Below are 27053 nucleotides of genomic sequence, written 5' to 3'. Positions count from 1 at the left end.
TTTACTATTAAGTTTGGCATTAGCTCTAGGATTATGGCCTTTAAATAAGTTGAAGAAGTTTATGTCCATTAATCCTGGGTCTTTTATTATAAAAGAATATTGAAATTTTATTAAATTGTTTTTCTTCTATTGAGATAATACATGTTTGTTGATTGCTAATATAATGAATTATATTGGTTGACTTTTTGTTTGTTTATTTTTTAGTGTTGGTCATAATGTGTTATCCTTTTTATATAGTGGTCAATTCTGTTTTCTTAAATACTTGGTAAGATTCATCAGTGAAGGTATCTGGACTCGCGGTTTTTTGTTTTTTTTTTTAAAGGGAGGGTTTTAGATTATGAATTCTATTTCCTTAATAGATTAGGAATATTCATATGTTGATTTATTCTTGAATAATCCTAGGTAATTTCTGTCATTCTAAAATTTGTCCATTTCATCCAGAATATTGAAATTATTGGTTTAAAGTCATTCATAAATCCCTTATGATCCATTTGATACTTGTAGCATGTGTAATGATATTCCTCCTCATTCCTGATGCTGATAATTCATGTCCTTCTGTTTTTATTGACTAATATGAATAGAAATTTATGTTTTATTCTTTCTTCATTGTTTATTTTCTTTTCATTGATTCTTGTTACTTTTTTTTTCCTTCTACTTTTTTGGAGTCAAATTTGTTCTTTTCTTTATAGTTTTTTAAGGTAGAAGCAGCTTTGTTCATTGATTTGACACTTCCTTTTTTATATGAGTATTTAATGCTATAAATTTCCCTAGAAGCACTGCTTTAGCTGCTTCTGTAATGTGTTATGTTTTTGTTCAGTTCAGAATATTGCCTAATTTACTTTTCTCTCCTCCTCAACCTGTGCATTGTTTAATTTCCAAATATTTGGGGATTTTCCAGATAGCTCTCTATAATTTTATGTTCTCATATTTCTCTGCCTTTGGCTTTTTGGTGTGCTTTCTGTGAGATCACCACTTGGGTTTGCGGAGGAGTCACTGATCTCAGCCCATAGGTCACTGCACAGGCTCCCTCAATATAACCTGAAGGACAGGAGTGTGTGTGGACTGTGGCTGCCCTTTCATGGTTGACGGGTGAGAAATGGGGCCAACCCTGCTGCCACCACTGCTGTACTCCTCAAGGCTGAAGATCAGAATTTGTTAAAAGTCTGCCTGTTAGACCACCAAGTCCCCAATTTCAATTTACAGCTCTGTACCTGAGAACTCTGGCAGCCAGGCATCTAAACAGAGTTTTCTTTAGTGAAATTGAATGATGCCAGAGTTAAATTCCTTGCAAAAAGAGCAGAGGGGATTCCTGGATCATCCTGGGGGGAGATGAGTAGACGTGAACAACAGGAGAGATGGCCATCTTTGGTTTCCCCAGTACCCTCTTGAAAGGCAACTACTGCAAGGTTCAGATTACATTTCCTATTTGCTATCTGTTTTTAACATGAAACTTGAGACTTGTTATCTGTATGTGCCATGACAATATTTACAATAGAGAGTTATTAATTTTAATATATATGTAGATGACCAACCGATGAGTGAGATCTTCTCTTTAAAAGGTAGAACTGTGTTCATGTAAGGAATGTCCTATTAAATGCAGACTGGACTTTAATGTCCAGTCCCTAAATTGTGAATGATAGTTTGCTAGGTATTATAGATACTTTAAATTTTCTTCTGAGTACCTTTCTGGGTTTTCTAACCTTTTTTCTAGTAAACATACATTATTATGTTTATTTTTACCTTTTAAAGGTAAAATCTAGTAGAATTATGAAACAAATATGAGTTATCAGCTCTAATCCAGTGACTTCAGGTGTAGGCACTCTGAAGGTAATGATTTAATAGCAAACTGAGTTGAACAGAATTGTCTCTAAAGGTGTTTTCCAGAAGCATCTATGCAAGCCTTTTATAATGTCAGTTTTGACTTCTCCACGAAAAATTGCAGGTTCCAAGAAAGGCCTTCTGGCCCTGTTCCCAAATCAGAATTCCTTAAGGAAGGTAAAATTACATTGTAATCATGGACTTTACAGGCCAAGAATATTCTTGTTTCTTCTTCTCGCCCCTTCCCTGTCCTCATACACTGGTTATTGCATTCCTGCTGTGGAGGGACAGAAGATTTTTAACACTGTCCCAGCACCTTTCTTTTAAAGAGTAGACAGGTGCCAGTGTTTCATTTGTTCACTAACCCAATGTTCCCTCTCTGTTCTGTCCACAGGCAGCTGGCTAAGAGTCTTGGGCAGGCTGGTGAAATTGAGCCTGAAACAGAAGGGATACTAACAGAGTATGGTGTAGATTTCTCTGATTTCTCCTCAGAAGTTCTAGAATGTCTCCCCCAAAGCCTGCCCTGGACAATTCCACCAGAGGAACTCAGCAAGAGAAGAGATTTAAGGTAAATACCTGAAATCCTTTAATAAATCTCTAATATTTTTCTGCCTTATAACCTATTTCCTAGGGGTTGGACGCAGAAGTTTCCGTCTTTCCACTAACATTCAAATTCAGTTGAGAGTTCAGTGTTTCTTGAGTATTTAAGAAGCAAAACTGGCTTATGAGGTAAATCCAGCACAATACCATTTTATATACAGTTCATGAACTCAGAATGGTTTTTATATTTTAAATGGTTGGAAATAGTATAATAGTAATATTTCAAGAAAATTACATGAAATTCAAACTTCAGTGTCCATAAAGTTGCATTGGAGCATAACCATGCTTATTCATTTACATATAGCTTGTGGCTATTTTGCACTACAACTGTGGGGTTGGGTAGCTGCAACAGAGACCAGGTAGCCTGCAAAGCTGGAAATACTTACCATCTGGCCTTTTACAGAAGTTTGCTGACCCCTGTTCTGGACCATTCTGATTTCAAAAATTAAAGGTGCCACTTCTTTTCTTCTCACTGTACCCATAGGTCTGGTCAAATAAAAGCAGTGTTATCTGGTTAGAAATGCTTCCTCTAAGTGGGCCTCTCTAGGCACAGACCAAAAGATTCAAGACTTCTGTGCTTGGAGTCTCATTTTAAAGCTTTACTTTTAGGTCTGGAATTCGTTGGAAAGTACTTTTGTGGTATTTTTATAACAACATCTTCTTTGAAGATGTTTCTTCATTGTGGGATGTTAGTTCTTTTCTGATATTTCTCTTCAGAATTTGGTTTCAGTACTGGCATTCATTTTGGATGCCACATGGAGATATTTAGAACCAAGAAACTTTTCATACAACCCACTGAGGCTGTGGAAGGTTTTTACTAAGGTTATCCCATGTCAGAGTCTTTCCACCACACTTGGTCCCTCTGTGCAGCTGAACTTACAGTACCTTCCACTCTGGATGCCCATAACTCCACTGACTTTGAGAGTACTCTTCTGCCCCCTCTTGCTATTTTTTGTCAGTGTGGCTGGTGGAACACACATTATATTTGAAGTCAGCTGACCCAAGTTGCTATCCTGGATTTTTGTAGTATTCCCCTCTCTCCTGAGCTCTTGGTGGTGCATGGGTACATTATCTCCTCAGGGGCTCTGAGATCTGGGACCTCTGACCTTTATTTACCTCTATGAATCTTGGTTTTCTCATAAACAGATTGAGAAATTTGTTTGCTGAGATCTTTCCCTGAATTTAGGAAGCTGTAAAGATTTGCTGACAAAAGATCAGAATGAATGGCTGAACTTTTTTGTTTTAAGTATAATTTAGTATATCCATTCTGCATTTTGACCAAGTATTTAAATGTACTTACTCTTTCCCAAAAAACTCTACTTCCTGAAGTGTACAAAGAATACCCAAAGAAGTGCACAAAGAAATATGTATGAGAATGATCACTACTTTATTGTAAAAGTGAAACATCAAAAACAGTACTGATATACACTAATAAAGGAATGGTTTAATAACTTGGGTATATCCATATGATAACATTCTCTCCAATTGTGCCAAAAGCGGGGCTAGATGTATGTTGACTGTCCTAGAACTGTGGCCAAATACTGTTAAGTGAAAGAAACAAGTTTCAGAATAATATATGGGCCTATTCTTATAAAATAATATATAAAATGATATAAGTATATATATAGAAAATGCGTATAATACACATACACACAAGTATATATGTGCAGCAAAGAATCTAAAAAAAGGAAACTATTAACATAATAACATTCCCATGGGGAATGAATTCAGTGGAGTAGTAAGGAGGTAGGGAAGTAATACTTTACTTTTCATTTTGTATACCTCTGCATTTTTCAAAAAAAAATTAACTTTATTATGAATACAAATGTAAGAAAATAGATGTGCTCATCTTTTCTAGCGTGTCTACTAGCTGCAGATAAATACTAAGCAGTGCAGAAGTCACAGGGCCCAGTATTCCTCCAAGCTCCGCCCTACCATTTCTCTGGCCCTCATTGCCTTGGACTACAGAATTGCAGAATATACAAGGCCTTACTCTGTGGAAAGCCTCTGTTAAAGTCTATTGTACTTGCTGTGGAGGGATGGAAAGGTAGAGGGACTTTAGGATGCTCTGTGCCAATTAGTGGAGTAACAAGGATTAAAAAAAAAAAAAACTACTTAAAGCTTCAAGTATGTTTTTCCCTGTCTACTATCTCCAGAATTATATTTTTAAACTTCATATCTGATTTTTTTTATTCTTTGCTTTAAGAGTCTTTCAACTGTTTCCTGATACCTTAGATAGAAATCTTAAACAGTGTTGAATATACATTTGTGCTTATGCATATGACTTCATTTTAACATTATAAGCAAATGTACTTCTTCACTAAACTATTATTTACGTTATAAACACAGATGAAAGTAGAAAAATTAAAATGAAGTGAGAATGAAATAAATTATTAAATATTTTTACTTTTACTTACAAAGGTGTAGAAGACCTGGTTTGTTCACAATAACAATTTGCTTTTGGTGAAAGCAATTTGATTAATTATTCCTTTTTGTTATGTTTACATTTTTTTCCATTAATTTGTTTTTAAATTTTGCTTAACAACTTTGAAATGGAAATTCAAAAATCTTGTTTATTCCTATATATTTTGCTACTTGCTTTAATGGTTATAATAAATGAAAAAGATATATCTTTAGAAGATAAACCGAGCTCACTAAATCAATGCTCATTTTTTAGTCCTAGTAACCAGTTACGTTCCAATTCACTTTGAAATATATTTTCTCCCTGCCTGATGTCATACTTGTGGACTATTGAAAGGCACTGCATCTTTAGTTTAGAATGTTTTTTTTTGTCTGTTTGTTTTAAGATGGGTTCATAATCCTTGGTTATTCTTCTGATGTCATCTTAAAAATAGAAAATTCTATTAAGTTCAGGTGTGTGACAGTTTTTTAGTTTATACACTATGTCATTTTAAGCCTCAAACCATATAATCAATGCATTTCAACAAATCCAGTTTTTAAAATGTCATCTTCAAAACATAAATATTATTTTGTTTTCAAGATGCATTAACTTTTTTCTTAATATTAAAATGCCATCTTTACATTGAAGGGACAGATTAAATGTGTTTATTTTTCCTAAATGATATTCTGGGTAATATATGATTGGTGGCCATTATTTTTAAGTCATAATGCAGCTGGGGATGACTTTATGTCAGAAATAGAAGAAATGTCAGCTTTGCCATTTTTCTGGTATATCAGTAGTATTAATAGTAATATTGATATTTTTAGTTTAATATTTTCTTTAATCTCTGGATCTTAGCAGGAATATTTTTATTACTTGCCTTTATTATAAGAATTGGTTTAAGCTAAAACTAATCATATCTATAAATCCATGCAGCTGGGCCTAAATAAATACCCTTTAATCATAGTGGGCTGAAAGCGTAGGTACCAAGGTAGCTGAGGTCGTTGCCTCTTGTTATGGAGTGCTGACTCATCTGCATGCCTCTCTTATCCTGTGGCCCAAACACCCAGTGAGGACACCAGAGTTAATTCATATGTTTGTGTAGCTGTGTAGTCTTGATTAATTTCTTACTTTTTACAATAAAAAATTAATAAAGAGAAATATATTGAAGTGTTTGGATCTGATTAGATTAGCTTTTTCTTTGATGTTGTGATAGATAATAAACAGTTTTTCAGCCAACAGATAATTATTAAACACCATCCTGGCCACTAGAAATATGAACCAAAATGGACATGGTCTCGCAGAAGAACATAAGTCAAATGTATTAAACAATAGTCAAATATGGAATTATAATGAAGGAGAGAGGCACTTGGTACAAGTACTTGAGATAGTGTGATTTCTTCTGCTCACGGGTTCAGTGTTCAAAGAGATTTTTTAAAACCAGTATTTATTTTCTGAGGAATAACAAAGGAGCTAGCATTTTCTAGCAAATGCTGAAGAATATGTGCTATATTGAATAAATTGATTCATATTCTCTAAACTCCTAAAATCAACTCTTCTGTGTCTTTTTCCTTCTCCTTCTATCTCCTCTCCTAAAACATTTATTTTCATATATTGTTTATATATGTATAAAATACATGCATATGTATATTTAATATATAGCTATAGGAAATACTAAAAACAACTTGTTCTTCAGGGAAACAGGTTCATATTCAGTAAAATTACAGCAAAGAATAGCTAGTGTTATAATATTGGAATGAGTAAAGTGCCAAGGTCATTGGTATATGAGCTGAGGTCTGAGAAATGAGCAAGCATGGGGGAGCTGACCAAAGCTGTCTCCATTGTAGTGCTAGCCGTATCAGCAGAAGGGCAATATGTGCCCCCGAGACTCTGAGACCCCAAGACCCTTCTTTGACAGGACTTGGCAGGTCTTTGGTTTGGTAGCCTCTCCATCCCCTCTCCTATGTCACCCTGGCTTGGAGCCTGCAGTGGTACTCTGGCTCTAACTATGTCAGAACTTCTACATACCCATTTAGGTTTGGTATTTGAACAATTATATTTGGAACAGAAAAGTTCCATCAATCTTTAAACCTCATAATCCAATTATGTCAGTAAAATTCCAGTTTTTTAGTCCAGTGGAATTGGGGTAATATTTTGCAAACTGCAGTTGAGAGAAATAGTGTTTATTTTGAAAAGAAAAATGGTTGGTTAGCAATTTTTAAGAAGTAAAGCTGGTGTGAACTTGTAGGGATGATCTGGCCCTTCTGATTGGGCTCACCAAATTTCTGGTCCTTTGGCTACCTTCTCTAGAGAATCCTTTCTTGAATGGCCTAGACTTGTAGCTCATTTTTAGTAGGGCATCTGAGGTTAAAAAAAGAAAAACATCAAGAGCAACACCAATACCACAAATCTTTGAGGATCAGGAAGACACTGTGTCCCAGGAAACTGCTTAAAGGGGATGGTTGGTTGCATCAGAAGTCCAAGAAACTCAGTGTTATTTCTGAGACTGGATGCAGTTATTTCCCATTTCACTCATTGTTTTGTTTCATTTGTTGCTAAACTGGAATAGGAAACTAAAGCTTAGAAGCTCAATTAATGTGGAAAATGAAAATCTAAATATTGGAGAGGAAAATACCACACTAAACTAATTTTTATGTTTTTCTTGTAGTTCGTATTATTGTGGATCTTTGAGTTACATCACTTTTCAGTAAAGCTTCGTTGAAGTGGAGGTGGTTTCTATAGCTTTTTACAAGAGAGCTTGTGGGTATCTATTTCTTTACTATGCCCTCAATAAAAAGGAAGCCCAGTGACCTCCACTGGACCATTACAAATGTGAAACTTGGCACTTAAAATTGCTTGCTCTAAATTTTCCAATTGCTTCCCCCCTTTCTCTCTCTGTCTCCCCCTCTTTTTTTCCATTTAATGTCGTTCTGCCAACTAGTGATTTTATTATTATAAGTGGGACATTGTATTCACTTTTAAGAAGAAATATGAAGTTGGAGGTAAAATTACAAACTGCAGCTTCTTGACTGCCAAAATAAAAAACAATGAGCTAAAAATACTGAGCATAGAAAGGGTGTTATGGTAAGAACTATTGAAATATCTTCAAGATGGAAATGTTCCAAAAAGCCAGAAATTTCCTCTCACTCCAGGTAAAACCAACCTTGAAACAGAAATTTGAAAGGAGTGTCACGTAATACTAACATTTTTCAGGTCAACCCTTTTGTGGGAGAGATTTTAAACATAGCTAACTAACATTAAATAACTGATTCTTGCTGTTAATCAGGAAGTCCAATGTGATTAAATTGCCCTTTAGAAAAGGTCCCCTTGGGAATTCAGTGTGGCGTCCTGGAAGGACCTCTAGTAGTCAGTTCTAGCTTTCCCAGGACCTGCTGGCTGACCTTGGGGAAATCAGTTAACTTTGGGAAGGGGTTGAGGGGAGTGAGCATTTTCATCTTTTATAAGATGAACTTTTAACCAGGTTAGAATTTTCCAAAAGGTGTTGGTAGGTCAGGAATTCTTTGGGATTTTAATAGATGTTATGGAGAAAAAGGGTTCTGTAACCAAGTATTTTTTTTAAATAGTGGGTTAATAGATTTCTTAGAGCTTTTTCCCCTGGAGATCATCTCATTGAACTTGGTATTCCATTGAGTATTCTTTACAAATTAGCTGAACCAGACATTTCAAACCTTCTAGTTCTAATACTGTGGTAACTTTGTGTTTGAAACAATTCTTCTGAGTTAGTAAGAGACACCTCTTCTGGATTTGAAATAAAATAGTATTCCATGGGCCACACAAGATGATATTGCAGGAAATTCGAGAGTTGTGCTTTAAATCTCAGTTTTTCCATTGCCAAGGGAACCCCATATTGCCTTAGCTAGAGGGAAGCAAGATCAAATTATTTGGCATCAAGTAGAGAAGCTGTTATTGTCATTTGAAACTAATGGCAATATTATTCCTTTCATGTAAATCCCAACTCACTGTTGGTGAACTTACAGGAAACTCATAGATAGTAACAAGGATTAATGGATCCTAAAGTAGATTCACAACTGGGCATTCTTAGTTTTAAGTATGTACTTTCTTTAGTAATTTTCCATCCCATAAAACTTATGTTGATAAATAGCACTATTCTTAAAGAATACAAATATTCAAAGATGAATAGATTTTTGTCTTAACAGGTGGAAAAATGCCTACTGGCAAAAGAAGACAATATTTAAATCTATTTCCTAGAAATATTTTTATAGCATTGTAGAAATGTGAATGCATGGGCAAAATGACCAATTTCTATATACTATAAATAAGTTCTATTTGCAATTCGTAATGATATATAAAAAATTTATATAGGTGACCTGTAATTTAGAGCAAACTGGAATATAGAGATAGCTAATAATCAGGGTGGCAAAGTGTTTTCACTGTTTTTTCTATCGAGACACTATTCAAATACTGTAAATTCCACCCTTTTAAATTGTACAATTCAGTGGTTTCTTACACATTCACCAAATTTTGCAACCATTGCCATTATCTAATTCCAGAACATTTTCATCATACCCCAAAGAAATTTCAGTTAACTTTTACTCCCCACACCACCCACCTAATTTCTTGCAACCACTAATCTACTTTTAGATTCTCTGGATTTCCCTATTCTCAAATAGGCTTCTGTATTGTGTAGTTAGCTTCTTTTATTTAGCATGTTTTCTTTTTAAAAAATATTATTTTAGTTGTAGGTGGACACAATATCTTTATTTTGTTTGTTTATTTTTATGTGGTGCTGAGGCTTGAACTCAGTGCTTCATATGTGCTAGGGGAGCGCTCTATCACTGAGCCACAACCCCATCCACTAGCAAGGTCCATTCATATTATAGCATTTATCAGAACTTCATTTCTTTTTATGGCTGAATACATTGTATGAATTATCACATATTGTTCATTCATCAATTGACGGACATTTGGGTTAATTCTGTCTCTCAATTAATATGAGTATTTCTGCTCTGAATATTTAGCTGTAGGTTTTGCTGTGGGTGTGTATTTTCAGTTCTCTTGGGTATATATCTAGGAGTTGATTTTCTGGGTCATATGGTCTAGTCTCTATTTAACCTTTTAGATAACTGTTAAACTGTTTTCCAAACTGGCTGCATCATTTTACATTTCCACTGGCAATGTATGATTATAGCCATCGTGCAGATGTGAAGTATTAGCTCATTGTGGGTTTGATAGGTATTTGTGTAATGATTAATGATGCTGGACATATCCTCATGTGCTTCACTACCGTTTATATGTCTTCTTTGAAAGACATACAAATGGCAATGAAGATAATTTTGGTTATATTTTTAGTGTTGAAATTATAAGAGTATTTTATGTATTCCTAATATGTCATTTATTAGATATAACACTTGCAAATATTTCTACTGTTTATTGCCTTGCACTTTTTGGATAATGTCTTGAAGCAAATGGTTTTCTAAATCTGATAAAATGATGACTCTTCCTTATATTGCTTATATTTTTGATGTCCTAAGTAATCATTACTAAAAGATCACAAAGATTTACACATGTCCTTGTTTTAGTGAGCTTTAGTGTTGCTCTGACCAAAATACCCAACATGAGCAATGTAGAGGAGAAAAATGTTATTTTGGTTCACGGTATCAGAGTTCTCAGTCCAGAAATGGCCACCTCCATTACTCTGGGTCCAAGGTGAGGCAGTACCTCATGGCAGAAGGACATGGTAGAGGAAAGCTGCCCCCTCATGGCAGTGAGGAAGCAGAGAAGGGAGGGAAAGGGGGAAGGGGCTACAGGAAAGATGTGCCCTCTAGGGTATGACCCAGTGACTCCCCTCCTCCATTCATGCCCTGTCTGCCTATAGTTACCACCTTGTCAGTCCATTCACACTAGGATGAACTGAATAGATTACAGCTCTCATAATTCAGTCATTTCACCTTGAATATTCTTGCCTTAACACAGGAGATTTGGGGAGACACTTCATATCAAAACCATAGCATATGCTTTCTTTTAAGAGTTTTATAGTGTTCTATGTTAATGCTGATGATCCATTTTATGTTAATTTTTGTAAATGGTATGAGGTAGGGGTCCAGCTTCATTCTTTTGCATGTGTATAACCAGTTGTTCCAGCACCACAGGAAAAAACTATATTGTTTGAAGATTCATTGCCCATTGAACTGCTGAAAATCAGTTGACCATAATTATAGTATAGGTTTTCTTGAGAGTATGGACTCTCAAGTCTATTCCATCAATCTAGGTCTATCTTTATGCTAGTATCACACTATCTGTATTATTGTAACTTTGTAGTAAGTTTTTTTTTTTTAAATCTATGTAACTGTAACTTTGTAGTAAGTTTTGAAACTGAGAAGCATGAGTCTTTCAGCTTTTATTTTCCACCCCACAATCCTCAAGATTTTTTACTATTCTGGGTCCCTTACATTTCCATGTGAATTTTAGGATCAGTTTATTTATTTCTAGGGGAGGGGGAAAATGCATCTTGTTGAATCTCTAGATCAATTTGGATTAGTATTGCCATCTTACCAATATTAAGTCTTCTTACTATGAGTATGCAATGTCTTTCCATTTATTAGGGCTTTGATTTCTTTCAATGATACTTTGTAGTTTTCAGTTAATAAGCTTATATTTTTTAGTTAATTTAATCCTATGTATTTTAATGCTATTGTATATGAATTGTTTTCTTAATTTTATTTTCAAATAGTTCATATAATATTGAGAAATAAAATTGATATTTGTATAAAAATCTTGTATCCTGTAATCTTGCATAACTCATTATTGGATCTAATAGTTATGTGTGGGGGGTGGGTGGGTGTGCGTGGGTGGAACAAGCGCGTGCCCCTAGGGATTTTCTTTATTGATAAGTTTATATCATCTGCAAATAGAGATAGTTTTAACTCTTCTTTTCCAATCTGGATGCCTTTTATTTCTTATTCACTTGCTCAAGCTATAACCTTCAATACAATGTCAAATGGAAACCAGGGGAGTAGACCTTCTTGTCTTGTGCATAATCTCTGAAGGGAAATCATTCAGCCTTTCAGTGTTAATTGTATGGTAAACTGTAGGGGTTTTGTAGATACCCTTTATCAATTTGAAAGTGTTCCCTCTTCTCATGAAAGGGTATTAGATTTTACTAAATGGTTTTTCTTTGTCTATTGAGATGGTTCTTTAGTAACACATTTCATAAGATTTGGTTTACTAGTGTTCTTGTGATGATTTTTGCACCTATATTTCTAAGGGATCTTAGTCAATAGTTCTCTTGTGATTTCTTTGACTCGTTTTGGTATGAGGATCACGCTGGCTCATAAAATAAGTTTTGGCTTAATTAGAAGAATTGGTGCTAATTCTTCTTTAGGTTTTTGGTAGAAATCACCTATGAGGCCATCCAGTGCTGCTTTTCAATCTCTTCTTGTTATAGGGCTGTTAAACTTTACCATTTCTTCTTAAGTCAGTTTTGGCAGTTTGTATCTTTCTAGAAATTTTGTCTTTGCATCTTGATTATATAACTTATTGGCATACAATTATTCACAGTATTCCCTTATAGTCTTTTTCCCCCCTTCGTGTGAAGATGGTAGTAAATTCTGCTCTTTCATTTGTGAGTTTTTTAATCTGGATCTCTCCCCCTGAACCCTTCATCAGCTGGTCAGCATAACTAAGGTTTGTCAGTTTTGTTAATTTTTCATATGAATATTTTCTGTATGATTTTTCTGTTCTCTATTTCATTTATTTCTGTTCTAATCTTTAATATTTCCTTCTTTTGATGGCTTGAGTTTGGTTTGTTCTTCCTTGGCTAGTTTCTTAAGTTTGAAGTTTATGTTAAGGATTCAGATCTTTCTATTTTTGGTACAGGCAATCACAACTACAAATTTTACTCTAAGCTTTACTTTTGCTGCATTCCAGTTCTTGGTTGATTGTGTTTTTGTCGAATATTAATCTCAAAATATTTTCTATTTTCCTTTTTCTTTAACCCATTGATTATTTAGGGATATTATATAATGTCCACATATTTTGATTTTCCTATGTTTTCTTATGTTACTAATTTTAACTCCATTCCATTTTGGTCAAAGAACAACATAGTCTGTATGACTTCAGTTCTTTTAAACTTATTGAAATTTGTTATATGGCCTGGAGAATGTACCATATGAACTTGAGAAGGATATATATTTAGCTGTTGTTGGATTGAGTGTTTAATAGATCTGATGATCTATTTGATGGATAGTTTTCTTAAAGCTTTCTATTTCCTTGTTGATCTTCCATCTAATTGTTCTGTTTTTGAAAGTTGTGTATGAAGGTCTCCAACTATTATAGTTGATTTCTATGTTTCTCCCTTTAATTCAGTTTTTGCTTCATGTATTTTGTTGCTCTGTTAGGCACACATGTTGATAATTGCTTTGTCTCCTACATGGATAGAACCTATTAACAGTATAAAGTGTCTTCCTTTATATGGAACCACCATATGATCCAGTTATACCACTATTTAGTATTCTAAGAATTAAAGTCAGCATACTATAGTGATAATGCATACATACCTATTTATGGCAGTACTATTCACACTAGCTGAATTATGGAATGAATCTAGGTGGCCATCAGTGGATGAATGGATAAAGAAAATATAGTGTATATACCCAATGGAGTTTTATTCAGCTATAAAGAAGAATGAAATTATGTCATTTGTAGGAAAATGGATGGAACTTGAGAACATTATGTTCAACAAAATAAGCCAAACTCAAAAGGCCAAGAATCATGTTTTCTCTCATGTATGGAAGCTAGAGAGGAAAAAGGACAAAAAAAGGTAGGGAGAAATTCATGGAATAGAAATGGAGAGATCAATAGAGGAAAGGGACCAAGAAAGGGAAGAGATGAGGGAAGGGGAAAATATTGGAAAAAAGTATTGGCCAAATTATGTTGTTATATTGCATTCATGAAAATATATGTAACAGTGAATCCCACTATTATGTATAATTATAATGCACCAATAAAAATATGGAAAAAATAAAAATTACAACACTCCATAAAATAAAATAATATAAAATGTCATCCTTTGTCTCTAATAGTACTTCTTGTCTTGAATTCTATTTCATCTGCTATTGGTTTAGTCACTCCAGCTCTTTTGATTACTATGTGTATGATTATATACCATATATCTTAAATAATGTCGCAGGGCAACTCTGGAAATCAGCTCCCTGCTCCCAACTCCATATCTTCTTTCCCTAGGATTTGTTGTTGTTGCAGTTTGTTTTACTTGCTGTTTTACTATGTATCCTGTGTTAAGATTTGAATGTTCATGGTCTTCTAAATTCATATGTTGAAATCTTGACCTCCCTCCAAGTTATAGTATTAGGAGGTGGGACCTATGGGCAGTTACTAGGTCATAAAGGTAGAGCTCTCATGAGTGATATTAGTGCCCTTATTACTGAGACCTGAGAGAAACTCTACCTCTTCCACTATGAGAGGACACAGCACAAAGGTGCCATCTGTGAGGATGTTAGCCTCTACCAGACACCAAATCCATGAGAACCTTAATCTTGAACTCCTAGACTCCAGAACTGGGAGAAATAAACATTTGTTGTTTATCAACCACCCAGTTCATGATGTTTTGTTATAGCTTTCCAGATGGACTGAGATAGTCTGTATTCTCTATCTTGTGAGGCCACTACAGTTTCTGCGTAGCTGGCTTTAAGTTGTCAGCTAATGCATGGACAGAGATTTCCCTAAGTATTTGAAAACAGTAGTCTCCCACCCTTTGCTGAGTGCTGTGTGTGTGTTAGAGCACACCTTCAGTGCCCAGCCATGTGCTTTACAGCTCTGCCTCAGCCTTTACTTCCTGCCTATGTAGCGCTTTAAGATCAGTCAGAAGTGAAAGTTCTCAGGTCGTAGGCATGTGCATAACCCTGTAAGTACGCGGTTGTAGCCATCTAGATCCCCAGGAATATGTCAGGTGTTTTCATAGCCCTCTGTAAACATCTCATTCTCCAACTTTTCCTTCCTTCCTTCCTTCCTTCCTTCCTTCCTTCCTCCCTCCCTCTCTCCCTCCCTCCCTCCCTTCCTTCCTTCCTTCGTCAGCTTCTTGTTTGCGCCTCTTGTCACTGCCATCCCAGACAGCTATAGTGTAAAATAAATGTTGCTGATGGTTGTCAGTGAGATGAAGTTCATATTTAACAAGTTTAATAAATGGGGGATTTCAGGGAACTACTGCAGAGGTTAAATAATGAAACTTCTCTTGGAATGCTGTTTTTGGGGTACTCTAAACTCGTTCTGCCCCTCCAGTGGTTGTGAGGCTGCTAATTCTCACTGCAATTAGAAGACTGTTGGTTTTCAAGATTACTGCAGAGCCAGGGCGAAGACTATGGAAACTTTACAAGGCTCAATGTTCTTATTTATATTCAGCCATTTTTCTTAAATAATTGCATTTCACATTGTTATAAGTTTTTAATTTCCAGAGTTCTGAAAACGTTTGTTTTAATAATTTTGCCAGAATTGTTACATGTGTGGAATACTTTTGCAGAGGTCTCTACTTTGCCAGTCCTATGGATATAATTCTCAAGTCTTTTCCCTTTGATGCCTAGAATGTAAATGAAAGAAGACACTGTCATGATGCAAATTCTGGAAAGTGACAAGCTTCCTGGGGAAGTTAACAAAGCATAAAAAAGCTAGAGTTTGAAAATAAGAGCCACAAAAGTAGTCAATAACTGTGTGGGCAAATCATTCCTAACATTAGGAATGTTGAGTAGCTTAGCATTCTTAATAGTGAAAAAAAGAAACAAAGATAAGAAACAGTTCTTGGTATGGTGATACATGGCTGTAATCCTACTTGCTCAGTAGGCAGAAGTAGGAGGATTTCAAATTGAGGCCAGCCTGGTCAACTCAGTGAGACCCTGTTTCAAAATTAAATTTTAGAAGGGCTGGTGATGTAGCTCATTGGTAATATGCCCTGGGTTGTATCCCCAGAACTATGAAAAAAAATAAAAATGATCAACTTTATAAGACGAAAATAAATTTTGTTGCTTCCTAGTATCCTGTTCTGTGTTCAGCCCTTGTCTCTCCCCAGTTTCACTCTCCTCCGTGTCTTGCCCATACTACACTGCACTTTCTCCATTTCCTAGGACCCATTTTAATTGCAGTGAGGCCTTTGTCCTCTTGGTTTGGAGGAATTAGTTCTCATTGCTTTGTTCTCCATTGGAAGCTGCTCACTCACCATGCTGTAGTCTGACCTCCCTTTGTAAGACTCTGATTCCTGATGGAGGGCAAAGTCCTCATCAGAACCAGGGCTGGACCTTAATTTACTGTTTCTAGGCTCTAACTCAGGTACTTGTCATATAATAAAGTACATATGTAAATAAATGTGTGTAAGATAAAGAAAGAAAAGGGAAAAAGACCAGAGAAAGTTTTGTTTAAGAGTTTGTAGAATTAATTTATTCAGTGTGCCGTGATATATCCCACCAAGTGCTGGGACTCCTTCCTGTTTCTTTTTGATATTCCCAAGAAAATGAATAGTGATAAAATACAATCTAAAACATAGTCTAGTGCCTTCAAAGTTGTTCTAGTGCAGTGAAAAAATTAGACAGGAAAACATCTTAAATAATAAAATTACTATCATAAAATAGAAAGAAGAACTTCTGTTTCTGGCAAAAATGGAATATACTTATTCCTCCTAGGTCTTCCTTCTTAAAACTAAAAACATAGACATAACAAAACAAATGAGATGAATAGTCTGAAAGTTAGAAAAAGAAGTCAGTACCTAGGGATCTTAGAATTTGAGGAAGCACATGGTGGTAACTCTCCTGGGTTTCTTTATTGCCACCCATATATGCCAGGCAGAGTGCTACAGAGGTCACCAATCTGGAGTGGGCAAAAAACACATAAAAGGTACTCCCCAACAAAAACCTGTCTCCTCCAGCCAGATGATCTAACAACAGAAAACCTTTATGGCAGTACCCACCCTATGCTAACCAAACACTAACAGAAAAGCCACACATATACAACACACACCCTCAGTTTCAGTGGGACAGAGTAAAACATTAATATTGCATATGCTGTCATCCTTGTCCATGAAGTCAAGCACTGATGGTATATTTCCCACACCTGGTAGTGTCCATGGAGCCAAGCAGTGAGTTAATGTTCCATCCTGCCCGCCATGTGCAAGTGATGCTCCTGTTCCCTTTGGAGTGCTGTCAACAGGTCTGAACATGTAGCCAATTGCAATTCCTCTGCATAGCAGAAGTGGTTAACGGTGCTGTCATTTCCCTGCTGGCAAAATGTCAGCTGTTGTGACCCCACTCAGTAAAAGGATGCTACCATTTCTCTCCTGGGATAGCATCACGAGGGCCAAGTGAGAAGCTGACCCAGTTGCCTCACCAGTGAAAGTAAATTGTCTGCAGATTCCCCTGCTAGGGTAGTACTAGCAGAGCTGAGGGTGTAGCTGATCTTCTGTTCTCCATCCAGCAGGAGGCCTAAAGGCGACTTTGGTTGGTTTAAGTGAAAACCCTGAGAATGGAGGGAAATGAATGTTATGTATTTGATAAGGAACTTATAAAAGACTGAAGATATACAAATGCCAATTAATACATGAAAAATAATATCATTGATCATTATGAAATGCAAATCAGTGCACCCACTAGGATGGCTGTAATGAAAAACATAGATAACAAATGAGGGTGAAGATGCAGACACATTGGAGACCTCATGTAGCACAGGTGATGACTTTTGATGGTGTGGCCCCGTTGCAAACAGCTTGGCAGTTTATCCAAGCCTTAGATGTTACCACATGACCTAGCATTTCTACTCATGGAGGAGTGAAAACATATCTGCACCAAACCTTACACGGATGTGCATAGCAGCATTATTTTAAAAAATGAAAATGGCCCAAATGTCCCATCAGTTGGTTAATGGATTAAAAAAAAAAGTGGTGTATCCATGCAGTGGACTATGATTTGCCATAAAAAGGAATGATATAGACGGACCTTGAAGACATTCCAAAAAGAGAAGGAAGCCAGACACAAAAAGCTGTGATTCCATTTTATGAAATGCCTGGAATAGCTAATCTGTAGAGAAAGTTACTAGCTGCTAGGAGCAGGCTGTAAGGGGAAACATGAAGGTCTGCTCTGAGTATGGAGTTGTGGGGAGCTAAAAATGTTTTAAAACTAGGTAATGGTGCTGATTACAAAACTCCGTGCATATATTAAAAACCTCTGAATTGTGTGCTATAAAGGGATAAATTTTATGGTGACTTTTATCTCGGTGACACAATTGTAAAAAGTCAGCATGTGTCAGCCGCCATATCAACAGAATATTCAACAGAATTCATCTAGTTTTATCAGAGATAAGTTGATATAGAAAAGGCTTTTTAAAAACATCCAACACATTTGTACTAAAAATTTAGCTCATAGGAAAAGAGAGGTGTTCTTAACTTGATAGAGAGCATCTACAAACACATACATGGTCCAAGCGCATTTTTTTTTTTGTTTGAGGGAGGTAATACTGGGTATCAAACCCAGGAAAGCTTTACCACTGAGCTACATCCCTGGCCCTTTTTGTTTTGAGACAGGGTCTTGCTAAATTGCTGAAGCTGGCTTTGAACTTGCAGTCCTGCTGCCTCAGCACACCCCCAAGTTGCTGGGATTACAGGTTTGTGTCACTGTGCCCAGTGAACACAGATTAATGGCACAGAATAGAGAACCCAGAATTAAATCCACACAAATATGCCCTATGGATTTTTGACAAAGGAACAAAAGCAACTCAGTGTAGGCAGGATAGCCTTTCAACAAATGGTGATGGAGAAGTTTAGCAGGCACAGGCAAATAAATGAATCTCTACCAAAATCTTGTGCCTTATGCCAGAATTAGAAAGGGTCAAGGACTTAAATATAAAACGTAAAATTTAAAACTTACAGGAAAGAGCACAGGAGAAAACTTAGAAGATGCTGGCTAAAGAGCTCTTTGACTCTGACATGGAAAGCACAGTCCAGAAAAGAAGACTTTTGATGAATCGGATCTCATCAAAATCAAACATCTTTCATCTGTGAAAGACCCCGATAGGTTTATGAAAAGACAAACTACACACTGGAAGAAATTATTTTGTAAACCATATGTCCAACAATGAAACAGTATTTAGAATTCATTAGGAAGCTCTCAAACTCAACAGTGTAAAAGCAATCCAATCAGAAAATGGGCGGCATACATGTATGAAGAGGATATACAAATGGTATATGAGCAAATAAAAAGTTGTTTTGATATCAGAGAGAGGAACTTTTGACTCGCTTTTGATGAAGATTAGTCAAGTGATCGTGGACACTGACAAGGGTTATTGGGACTTGTGCTCCAGTGAGAAGAGAGACGTAACTGACTGACAGAGTGTCAGGCTGGCTTTTCCAAAGGACAAAGGTGTACAGTTCTTAGAGTCTGCAGGGTAGGCTGGGACGCAGTCACTTGATGTCATCACAAGTGGGAGGGGCTTTTGTGGCATCTACGGCTCATCGCTGCCTTAGGTCTTCCCTGTGGGGTGTGTTTTCCTGTGCTAAAAAAGGTAACTCTAGATTACTTTAGTGATTATTCAATGCATGTGCTTGCCCTTCACCCCCTGGAATGCCCTTTATCTCTGAGGAGTCCCTAATATTTTTGGGATAGGGTGGGTTGTTGTCCTGTCTCCCCTAGGGTTTGATTTTAGTGACCTTGTCTTGTCTGGCTGTGGCTTCTTGGTATTTCTGCTGACCAGGTAGGCTCAGAAGGTAGAGCTGACCTCTCAGCCACCCATCTCCTGGTGTATTAGCTTACTTTTATACCTCATAGACTGGTTCACTATTTAGTTCCTAATTATCTGATGTGTCTTTTAGTCCTAGAAGACTAAGAAGTAGTTTGGGCTGTCTTCTTCCTCCTTCAGGTATTTTGCTCCCTTAATCTTAAAGGAGTGCTGTTTTTCATGAAAATTCTTGTTTCATTTAACTTAACTGCCATTATATAATTCAAACTGAGTCCACAATGAGATATCAGTGCACAACTATCAGAATGTCGAAAAGAAAAGAGGCAATGTTGCTGAGAAGTTCTGACAATACCAAATGCTGTTGTGGATGCAGAGAATGTGGATCACTTGCATGCTGCCAGTGGGAATGTAAAATGCCACCCCCACTCCTGAAATGCTTTGGCAGTTTCTTAAAAACTAAACATAACCATCACACAACCCAGTAATTGCTACTCCTGGGCATTTATCCCAAAGAAATGAAAATTTATATTCTTGCAAAAACCTGTACACGGATTTTCATAACAGCATTATTTACAGTAGCCCCAAACTGGAAACACTCAGTTGTCCTTCAGTGTGTGAGTGGTTAAACAAACTGTGGTGTACCCATGCCACAGGATGGCACTCAGCAATAGAGAGGAAGGAGCTACAGTGACATTTAACAACTGGGATGGATCTCCAGTAAATGATGCTAATGAACAAAGCCAATCTTGAAGGTTATATACCACAGCATTCTACCTCTATTACATTTTTGTAAAATCAAATTTCAGAACTGGAGAAGAGATTTGTAGTTGCCAATTGATTGTGGAAGGCGGGACAGGAGGGAGTTGGGTGTGATTGAAGGATTTTTGAGATGGTTGTGCTCATGATCCTGAATGATGTGATGTTTACATGAACCCTGGCATATAATAAAATTCTATAGAACATAAACACTTGAATGAGTACAAGGGGGGATGGGAAATCTCAATAAGATTGGTTATATCTTTATTGATTTCCTGGTTTTGACATTGTACTATCCTTTTCTAAGCTCTTACCATTGGAAACTGGATAAAGGATACACAGCATCGCTGTCATTTCCTACAACTGCATGTTAATCTGTGTTTCAAAAGGTTCAAAAAATTTTTTAAAGGCAACAGATAAAGAGATGAGAAAGCAGCTCATAGGATATGAGGAACTTAGATGCTTTAAAGTGCAGGTGATCTTGGAACTTGATCTTGAAGGATAAATAGGATTTCGTTATACTTTTGTCTTATAATTATTTTAAAAAGAGGAAGAAAAAACAGTTGACATTGTTAATGGCTGCATGCCCAAAGATCTCTCAGTAGCGGGAGAAGCCCACATGGCTTTTGGATTGTATCAGTAACCTTAGGCTTGCCTGGGCATGGTGGGTAGTGGTGCATACCTGTCATCGCAGCAACTCAGGAGGCTGAGGCAGGAAGATCCCAAGTTCAAGGCCAGCCTTGGCAATGTAGTAAGATCCTGTCTCAGTTACAGAAAAATAGGCCTGTTGGTCAAGGAAGAAGTCTGGCTGGTAAATATCTGTTTAGGTGGATAAAAGTGGCATAGGCCTTTACGGGAATCAGTATGTGCAGGGTGAGCTTGTAGTGTGGAGGAAAGAGCCAGGGAGAGACCTTGAGGGGCTGCACATTCCCAGGGAGAAACTTCTTAGGAGAAGTGGGTCTGGGGACACCAAAGATGGGCATTAGAAGAATTAAAGGATAAGAGGAGACAAGGTTGGTGACAAGTGTGAGCTGCCCTGTGCTCTGTGACAGGTCAGCTGGGACAAAGCTGGAACTCGGGACACTGGATTGAACCATCAAGTTCTTTTTCATGTGGGTATCTCACTAAGGAGTGATTGGAGCCAAAACTAGATTAGGTCAGTGGAGGAGTGGGTGGGAGGTGTGAGAAGGTGGGAGCCTGAGTGGCCTGACTGTGCAGGGAGGTAAGGGGAGCTTGAGAGAAGCAGGGTCCCGAGGACATTTTTGTGAAGGGGGAGTATTCCAGCTTGGCCAGCAGTGTGTGAGGAGCTGTGGACGACATACACATTTTTGGATTCCTTTTCGGAAATTGCCTTCAGAGCCTGAGGCACATTTTCAACAAAGGCAAATCTTCATCTTTTGAGGGTAGATTTGATTTTTGAAAACAGCCAAGTCAGTTCAGAGCCAAGGGTGGTAAATCAGGTGGGTGATCAAGTTGGATAATCCAACTACAAAAAAAGGTATAATTATAAAGCAGTAAAACTGATTTTCTTGTGAAGCTCATGAATTGGCTTAGAAAGTGGTTCTTAAAGAATTCCAAAAGCTGTTGGAGCATTGTTGCCTTGTGTGGATGAGTACATGGAGTCCTTCAGCTCTCAAAAGAGGCGGAAAGAACTGTTATCTGTATGCAGAAGTGGCTCTTGTTCCAGTGGATTCCCTCCTCAGGCTCAAACGTGGCTGCCTATGGTCTTTGCCTGAGAGGTGGCTTAGTGGAATTACACCAGGGTTCATATATGGGAGAATCAAGAGTTTGAAGCTGTGATTGTTTAAACAGTTCTCCTGTGGTCTTTCAGATGTAATTAGAATTCCTAGGATAGGAGTGTTCCCACAAGCATAACAATGCTTTAAATGTGTGTTCAATTATCCTTTTCTATAGTCATATTTAATCGTTTCTTTCTGAATTAAAGTTATTTTGAAAATATTAAATCACTCACACACTCTTGAATGTCTCTTAGACCAGAGGCAGTGCTGGTCACATAGCAGGCCTCACTTATTATCCTTCTATCTCTTCCACCATGTACACTAAGATAAATCACTTCCCTAGTAGATCATCTCTGTTAGTATTTGGCCAAAAATTTTGAGGATGAAAAAATAATATATACAAAGTTTGAAGTTTTTCTCCTGGTTTTGTTAATATATCCAGACAAATCATTTATTGAATGGGTATTTTATACTTTTTTATACATCCATACTCTCATTTAGTCATTAAAATTGCCCTGTGGAATACTTGTCCCTATTTCAAGGACAATGAAACCGCATCCCAGACAAGTGCAGTCACTTGCCCAACTTCACATGGCTGAGAGTGGCAGAACTAAGACTGGAATTTGGGTCTGCAGTCTTGGAAGCTCTCACTCTCTACCCTCATGTCCACCTTTTTTAACCCAAGTTCTTGATAAACATAAAAATATCAGTAAGAAACACTGTCCTCTTCCCCTGCCTTGTGATGAGAAAGTAGGAGTTGGAGGTTCCTTGTGACCAATTTGATAGCCATTGTGCTTCATGGAATTTGAATGGCAAAGGCAATGGTTTGTTTGTTTTAAATAAAGAGAAATAATGTAATTTCATTAAAATTTAGAACATCTATTCTTCAAAAGACACTGTAAGGAGAAGGCAAAACAAGCCACCTACAATTAAAAAGACTGACCACACCGTAGTTCTGGCAACAATGTGGAGGAACTCTCATAGACCACTGTTGAGAATGTAAAAAGGTAAACTACTGTGGGAAACTACTTGGCACCTTTTAAAGAACTTAAACATATAGCTACCATTTGCTTAAGAGAAATTAAATCAGGAATTCATACCAAGACTTGTACGAATGTGGTAGTAGTTTTACTTATTATTGGGAAAAGGAAAAAATTTCCAAATGGCAAAGCCAAAGGTTTTGAAGGTAATTTAAAAAAAAAAAAATGTTTTTTAGTTGTTGATGGACCTTTAATTTATCTATTTATTTATTTATATGTATGTGGTGCTGAGAATTGAACCCTATGCCTTACACATGTCAGACAGGCACTTTACCACTGAGCCACAATCCCAACCCCAGAAGCTGATTTGTTTTTATTTTAATATCTTTATTTTATTAATTTATTTCTTTTTATGCCGTGCTGAGGATCGAACCCAGGGCCTCGCATGTGCTAGGCGAGCGCTCTACCGCTGAGCCACAATCCCAGCCCAGGTTTTTTGTTTTTAAATACTTTTTAGTTGTAGATGGACATGATACCTTTATTTTATTATTTTTATGTGGTCCTGAGGATGGAACCCAGTGCCTCACATGTGCTAGGTGAAAGCTCTCTACCACTGAGCCACAAGCCCAGGCGATTTGTTTTTTAAATGAAAACCTGATTGCAGTTCAGTGAGCCCCTTCCTGTGCCTCCCACCCCCGGGAGGCTGGCAATGCTTCCTGAAGTGGGCAGTCTGGAAGCTGTGAATGTAGCATCCTGTCATGGCTTCATTAATGAGAAAGCACCAGAGAAAGCCATGACAAGTTAGCCATTCTAGGAAACTTTCCACAGCTGTTTCATTAATTAAGACTTTTTTGGTCCCAAGAACAGAAACCACTGGAGCTCACTGAAGCAGAAGGGGGAATCTGTTTTAAGGATCTTGTAATATCTCCCAGAGTCCAAGGGCCAGGAACCAGGAATTGCACCAAGGCAGGAAACGCAGAAAGACTTTCCACTTCTCTGTTTCTGCTGCTTTCTGTCCATCCACTTCCTCTTCTCCTCTTGGAGGAGTTGTCTTTGCTTCCTGCTCCCCAGCTGGTCAGCTGCTGTCTACAGCTCTCATGTTGTTGTCTTGACCTGTCCATACAAAGGGAAATGGATTTCTCCCTTAACCGTCCCCCCTCTTTCCTCTTTGCCTCTATCTTTCCCTTTTTCTGTCCCAATTCCAGATTCTAGGGCAGGGATCAGTCTGCCCCAGTTAGGGCTCCGTGCTGGTGTGGGAAAGGAAGTGTAAGATCAGAAAACCAGTGTGTCTAATACTGCTACATTCAAGCCTGACTTCATGGACACTGTTACTCATTATTTTTCTATTCCAGGTGCTTGAAGTTTTTAAATTATTCTGATATCACAGGGATGAGATACAAGAATGTAATGGGGTCCACCCCAGCCCCACCCATTGCTTGGATTAAAGCCAGGTCTTCCTACATGCCTAGCAAGCCAGTGGCCACTGAGCTACATCCCAGCCCTTTTTAAAATTTTATTTTGAACAAAGTCTCACTGAGCTACTGACACTGGCCTTGACCTTGGGATCTTCCTGCCTCAGCCTTCCAAGCCATCACGGCTAGCTAAGAATATAGTTTTTAGAGACGAATTTGGTTTGAATCTTCACTCATTCTGCCACTTACTAGGTGTTTAATCTTGGGCTCTTCTGAGCCCTACTTTCTTTTAAAGTTAAAACAGTAACAGTTTTGTTTTTGGTACCGGGGATTGAACCCAGTTGCACCTAACCACTGAGGCACGTACTTAGTCTATCTATCTGTCTGTCTATCTATTTAGACAGGGCCTTGCAAAATTGCTGAGGCTGGCCTCAAACTTGTGGTCCTCTTGCCTCAGTCTCCCAAGTCACTGGGATTATAGGTGTGTGCCACTGCATCCAGCCAAATAATATATTTTGATGTCATTGCAGTGGAATTTAAGAACATGCATGGTACTTAGCATAGGATAAAGTGTCAGATACACTTGATGAAATATCATTCCTTCCTTCTTTTTGATGATCATTCAGGCAAATTACCATACTAAAAAGATGTTTAAGCCATATGAAGAGTAAATATTTCACACTATTTTCTGCCCTTGAATTCTACTCTCTCTTCCTACTTTGTTGGTCCCCTTTTTACATACCCCTGGATATCAGTATGTTTATAATCCAAAGGACTTTGGTTCTAAGCCCAGAAAAGTCTGTAGGGCAGTGTTCCCAGGTCATGGTTTGAAGTCCTAAGGAATCACCTATGTGAGCTCTATTCTCACAGATATGGTGATGCTTCTGGCAAATGGACCTTTTGTAACTACCAGCCTTTACTTCAGAGATTGGAGTTCAAAAAGCTCAAGTTTTTAAAATAGACTTAATTTGGTAAATTTATTTTCTCTTACTATTTGCTAGAAATTGAAATAGCTATTGTAATAATTAAAAACAATATAATTGAGGGAAACAGTTCTTTCAAAGAGAATCAACTTTAGAAGAAAATATGGTAAGTCTACACAGGAAACAATTCGGGATATTTTGGCAGAACTGGTTTATTGAAGGCTCGTGTTACTGGGGTGAAGAAGAATAGAGAAGCTGCATGAAGCAGATCTCAGAGGATGCTGAATGCCCATCTGAGGACTGCAGTCTAGAGATAGCTAGATGCCAGGGAGGTTTTTGAGGCTGGGAGTAGAATTTAGTGCTATGTGTTAGGAGCTTATTTCATCCCAATAGCCAAATGGTAAAGGATGAGAAAGTTAGGGAAGAAAGATGGGAGACTGGAGTCAGAGGTAGTGAGCTGCTTTTGTAGGCATGGGAAAGAATGGGATGATGAAGTCAGGGCTGGTCCCTGGCCTGGTAAGGACTGGGCAGTAGCAGTTGGGCTGAAGTAAAGAGAGTGGCAAAGATCTGGCAGGTGGTGCAGGCTGTGAGGGTCACTCAGGCTCCTCTCCTGAGGTTGGGGGCATGTGGGAGTGGAGTAGGCACTCTGTGTTCCTCTGTATTTAATGTGAAAGTTGACCAGGAAGCCATTGTTAGCCTGCCTTTTTTTAAAACTATAGAACCAACTTTGAACAATGCAACAGAATTTTAGCCCAAGATGAATATTTAAAGGCTTACAACATTAGGCTTGGCTATTCCCATTAGTGAGAAGAAAGAATTCATACTTATTTTTCTGTTGAAAGTTATAAAGTACTATACACTATGGCCAAAATAATAATAGAGTCCCTGGTCATCTGAAAACATAACTGAAATTTATCTTGGTATTGAAAGAAGTATATATTCCTGGTGGTGTTCTTTGTCTTCCTTCTGCCTCTTTCAGCAGAGCAAATTTCCTTCAAGGGCTGTATGTGTCTCTTAGAGAAGTCTCTTTGCTACTGAGGCTGGTAAATGTTCTCAGTGTCTTCCAAAACTGTGCCAGGTCTGTTAAGGCCCCTTCATGACGCTTTACACATCACCTTTCCATATCATCCACTTAATAAAAACATTCATTTTGAGAATACATTTTCTAGCCAGTTCCTCTGCCTCCCAGTGGGAGGGGAATATTTTAAGGCTGCCCAGTGACCAAAGGATAAAAAGACTTGACAGGAAAGCCAAGAATTCTTGAAGAGCAAGGCCTTTGAAAGATTCATTGTTGGGGAATGTCCCTTTGAAAGAGACCACTTTATCTTGCTCCTGAACATCTATGGGACAGACATAGCATTTTCTGAAAAGAAATTTCTGGGTAATGTGGAGAAACAAACAGTATGTAGGTAATCTCGTATGGGTAGTGTGTAATTTGAAGAATGATTGTTCCGTTTTTATGGTTGCCATAACAATCATACAGTTGTGCAAACAATGTGTATAGCTTTTGTAGAAGGGAGCTGGCACCATTGTGATGATTCTTCTCATATCAGAACAAATGTTTTCAGCCCTGAAAAAGAGAGGTGGCTTAACCCTTCCCCAGTTAGCTCAGTGTGCTCCCTGGGAGCTGTTGAAGTCATTCACCACTTGCATTTGCATTTTAGCCTGATAAATGGAGAATTAAGGATGATGATCCTTTCAACAGCAGGTTCTAAATTCCT

General features: G+C 37.5%; 1 protein-coding gene across 9 annotated transcripts in view; it reads left to right on the top strand.

Annotated features, from left to right (window-relative positions):
- Dis3l2 (DIS3 like 3'-5' exoribonuclease 2) overlaps nucleotides 1-27053 on the top strand; it is a 332047-nt gene that overhangs the window by 164841 nt on the left and 140153 nt on the right. For all 9 annotated transcript variants that reach the window (XR_011709223.1, XR_011709224.1, XR_011709225.1 and 6 more), the window contains exon 9: nucleotides 2213-2386. Coding sequence is in view for 6 of the 9 variants with exons in the window: in XM_071619543.1 (XP_071475644.1) it covers nucleotides 2213-2386 (174 nt within the window). In the remaining 3 variants the exon portion in view is untranslated. The remainder of the gene's footprint in view (nucleotides 1-2212; nucleotides 2387-27053) is intronic.

This window comes from Marmota flaviventris, chromosome 11 (assembly GCF_047511675.1).
Source record: "Marmota flaviventris isolate mMarFla1 chromosome 11, mMarFla1.hap1, whole genome shotgun sequence".
Lineage (NCBI taxonomy): Eukaryota > Metazoa > Chordata > Mammalia > Rodentia > Sciuridae > Marmota > Marmota flaviventris.
The sequence above is the reverse complement of the archived record's forward strand: the minus strand, read 5'-3'. Positions and strand labels throughout refer to the sequence as shown.